The following is a 4030-nucleotide window of genomic DNA, read 5'->3' as shown; positions in this document are numbered from 1 at the left end:
TTGTCAGAAAAAAGAAATATATATATAAGGAATTTAACAGTAATCTCAATAGTGTTTTCACACAATGAAAGGGAATGAACAGAAATGAGTATTCATGACGAACTAGACTGCCATACGTCCTTCATCATGCAGGTTTAGCTGTAACTGGATTGTCTTAAGTTCAGAATGTCTGAATCCAATACTCTCCAGACGGATTGGCGTTCAACTTCCCTAATTTGGGAATCTCCAAATTTAAGCTCAATGTCAGATTTCGATCTCAACCTTGCAAGTCGTATTTGTAGTTGCAATCAAACTAGCCATTTTTTAAAAAAATAGCTTCTTTTTCCACAGATAGGTCCCCCCTCCCCAATGGCACAGAGCAGAAATATCAGAGGGATAAAAAAAAAAGTGGCTGAATTTTACCAGCTGATTTTTCCCTTTGGGATCCGATGAAATTTCGGAAGCGGTTTTAGCATCGTCTTTCAAGTCTTGTTTTTTCTGCTGCTGCTCCTCCTGTCTCTCTTTCTCCTCCAGTTTCTTTCGTACTTCTGCTTCTTCATATCTAATTAAAGGACAGATTTCCCCCCCCCCCCCCAAGCATTAGGCAGCGTGGCTTTTTAAACACTGACTGTTTGGGATTGACCCCCTTTCTTAAATGACTGGCTGTAATATGTTCATGAGAAGACAAATACATTTTGTAGTAATAAAAATGCGAACAAGACCAGGTTAAAAAAAATAGCAACAGCAGCAACTCAAATGGAAATTGAATTAAATTCAACCAGAGGGTTGCCAAATAAAGCCTTTCATATTATCTGTTTTTATTATAATGCTCAAAATATGGAATCCCTTCCAACTTTTTTATTATTATTATTATTATTATTATTATTATTATTATTATTATTATTATTATTATTATTATTATTATTATTATTATTATTATTAACCTCATTTAAAAGATATTGCTGACAGCCTAATCAAGTACACTCCCACCAACCTGACAGGGCAAGCCAACACTCGCTTCTAGCACTGATGATGTTACCTAGTTGGGTAATGAAATGTCTGCAAGAAAACAACCAAGCTCAGAGAGCTCCAAGGACCCCATAAAACCATCCATCTCAGAGAACACCAAGATCCCCCAAAAGAGCAATAGGTGGAGGAACGCAAAAAGAAGGTTACGTTTAACACATTTGCTAAACTCTTTTGCAGTCTGGCACCTGAATCTAAAACCCTTTGTTCTATGCAGTCGCTCTCTCTTCCTGTAGGCGACACAGAGCTGACCCCACACAGACCCCCAGGTATGGCACTAATGTGCTGAAAAGTCTCCAAATGCTTGATACTTGGAAACATAATGATAAATAGGAAGAATACCCTCACTGTGACCAACAGATATAAATATGGTAGATGAACTAAATTTGTAGAGTACAAAAGTGTAGGGTACGCTTATTAACACTTAATGCTTTTTTAAAGCCTACCTGAGCTTAAGACTCTCTGAAAGTTGTTCGGCTTCTTCAATAGCCTTTTTGATATTTGTTAGTCCAAGTAATGAATGAAAGTAGTCCTGAAATTAGAAGAGGCATTAATTAGTCATTTGTCTCTGGCATCACAAGTCCAATACATACGGGCAGTCCTGCTGTGACCTAAACTATCAAGAGATACATACTGCCCTGCCTTCATAAAATAGACAGATATGCCCTCTCCTTTGCAATGAAAATAACCAGGGTTTTGCTTTTTTACAGTGTGTGTGTGTGTGTGTGTGTGCGCACGCGTGTGTGTGTGTGTATAAGCGCCTAAAGGCAGGACAAGAAGCAACGGATGGAAACTAATCAAGGAGAGAAGCAACCTGGAACTAAGGAGAAACTTCCTGACAGTTAGAACAATTAACCAGTGGAACATCCTGCCTCCAGAAGCGGTGAATGCTCCAACACTGGAAGTTTTTAAGAAGAAACTGGACAGCCATTTGTCCAGAATGGTAACTGTTTTCCTGCCTGAGCAGGGGGTTGGACTAGAAGACCTCCAAGGTCCCTTCCAACTCTATTATTGTTATTATCATTATTATTATTAATCATCTGTAACTGAGCTGAAACACGCTTGGATAAACACATTTCTAACATTGGACAATTTTTTAAAAAAATAACAAAATAATATGAATTAGAAAGAAAACAAAAGTAAACAAAGAAAAAAACTCAAAGGGGAGACTTGATGGACCACTGGATCTTTTTCTGCCATCAGTTTTCTATGTTTCTATGAACGCAAGGCACTTGTTTTGAATTCTTGCATTGTAACTTTAAGCTATGAAGAGCTTATGGATCAAGATAAACACTATAATTATCAACATATGGGACCAATATATATATAGATTGATTCCCTCTCCCTCTCTATAGATCTATATCTATACCTGTATCTATATCTATACATCTGTGTATGTATAATCACACAGACTTCTTAAGCAATAGCATCATGCCTTTTGCTCTCCTCCCTTCAGTTCTTTTAAAAACTTCAGCGCAATACTTGATCTGGAAATGTACAAAAAGGCATTTGTAACTGAATACGTACTTGCTGCTGTCTGAAGTCAGGCCTCTTTTTAATCAGATTATATACAGTTACATATTTCATGTAAAGCACATAGGCCTTCTCTTCGTCTCTGTCCAGCCGGCATTCTTCGGCGGCCTTGAAGATCTTAACGGCACTCTGGACATAACTTGAAATTGAAGCAAAGAATGGAAGTCATAAAAGCTGGATTTGCCTTCTGCAAATAGACACCATTTAAAAAAAGAAAGAAGAGAACCCTGCCTACAGAAACAAGCAAGGAAACTGTTTTCAAGCCTGACCAAGATTAAAAATGACCATCTGATAAAAACCCATCCCTTTGGCTTTTTTTTTTTTTTTTGGATCTGCTTTTGTTCAATTATCTCCTGTCGCTGCTGCCAAACTGCTAAGCTCCATGCTGCTACTTGAAATGCATATCGTTAATCATTTATAACACAATCCCCACTCCAAGTTTAAATCTTGGTGAATTCCATCGATTTTACTCCCTGGTAAAATGTTGGCCTTTCTCCTAGGGAGTAGCGCATGCGAATGAAGAGTAAAATAATTACATTGTCAGAGACACAGAGTGTGCTGAATTCAAGCTTTCCGAGGAAGGATGAGGCAGCTTTTAGAAAATGAATCAGCATCAGGCTTCAATCGGGAAGGAATCTTAATTTCATGCGGGAAGGGATGCCCCTGTTTAAGTTGGTCTAGCATGTCTCAATAATGCAGACCCAACAATGGCTATTTATGATCCACAAAACACGGAGCGTTCCAAAATTTTAGCCACCCAGAGTCACCGAGAGTGAGTGGGCGGCCGTATAAATTTTCTAAATGAATAAAAATAACTAAATGAAACTTGCTGACCAGAAAATTCAGCGTCAAAGGCCTTCTAAACAGGGAGAAGAATTTAAATGATCTGCGAAGAGCCCTTGACTTACGACCTCAACGGAGCCCAAAATTTCTGTTAGCTAAGCGAGACTGTTGTAAAGTGGATTTTGCCCCATTTCTTGCCATGACCATTAAGTGGATCACTACAGTTGTTAAGTTAGTAACCTGGTTGTTAAGTGAATCTGGCTTCCAAATTGTCAGGTCACAAAAGTGGATCACGTGACTTTGGGATATTGCAGCTGTCGTAAGTACATGCCTGTTGCCAAGCATCTGAATTTTGATCACGTGAGCCTGGGGATGCTGCAATGGTCGTAAGTGTGGGAAACGGTTGTAAGTCACCTTTTTCAGCGCCGTTGTAACTTCGAACGGTCACTTAAACGCGCTGCTGTAAATCGAGGACAACCTGTAGTCCCTTCAATCCCTATCACCAAACCCACATTACAAAAATAAATCTAGTAGCTGGATTAAACATCCATACTTTTTAGTACTCGTTTTCTCCGGTTTGACTTCTGTCTTTTTATTCAGATCTTTCAACGAAGTGCAGAGATAGAGCTCTTTCGGCACAGAAGCCAAGGTAGGCATGTTAGTATATCACAGGGTCTCCTCAAAAGGATGCTACAGGTTGAGTCGTTGT

At 39.0% G+C, this 4030-nt stretch overlaps 1 protein-coding gene across 1 annotated transcript in view; it reads right to left on the bottom strand.

The window, feature by feature from the left end:
- USP8 (ubiquitin specific peptidase 8) overlaps window positions 1-4030 on the bottom strand; it is a 17491-nt gene extending 13461 nt beyond the window's left edge. Inside the window, exons 1-4 of the mRNA XM_015822748.1 lie at window positions 3875-4030; window positions 2533-2677; window positions 1452-1537; window positions 403-541 (exon numbers count right to left, since the gene is read on the bottom strand). Of these exons, the coding sequence (XP_015678234.1) occupies window positions 403-541; window positions 1452-1537; window positions 2533-2677; window positions 3875-3978 (474 nt within the window). The 5' untranslated portion in view covers window positions 3979-4030. The remainder of the gene's footprint in view (window positions 1-402; window positions 542-1451; window positions 1538-2532; window positions 2678-3874) is intronic.

Source organism: Protobothrops mucrosquamatus, unplaced genomic scaffold (genome assembly GCF_001527695.2).
Source record: "Protobothrops mucrosquamatus isolate PMUCROS unplaced genomic scaffold, P.Mucros_1.0 scaffold1662, whole genome shotgun sequence".
In the NCBI taxonomy this organism is placed as follows: Eukaryota; Metazoa; Chordata; class Lepidosauria; order Squamata; family Viperidae; genus Protobothrops; species Protobothrops mucrosquamatus.
The sequence above is the reverse complement of the archived record's forward strand: the minus strand, read 5'-3'. Positions and strand labels throughout refer to the sequence as shown.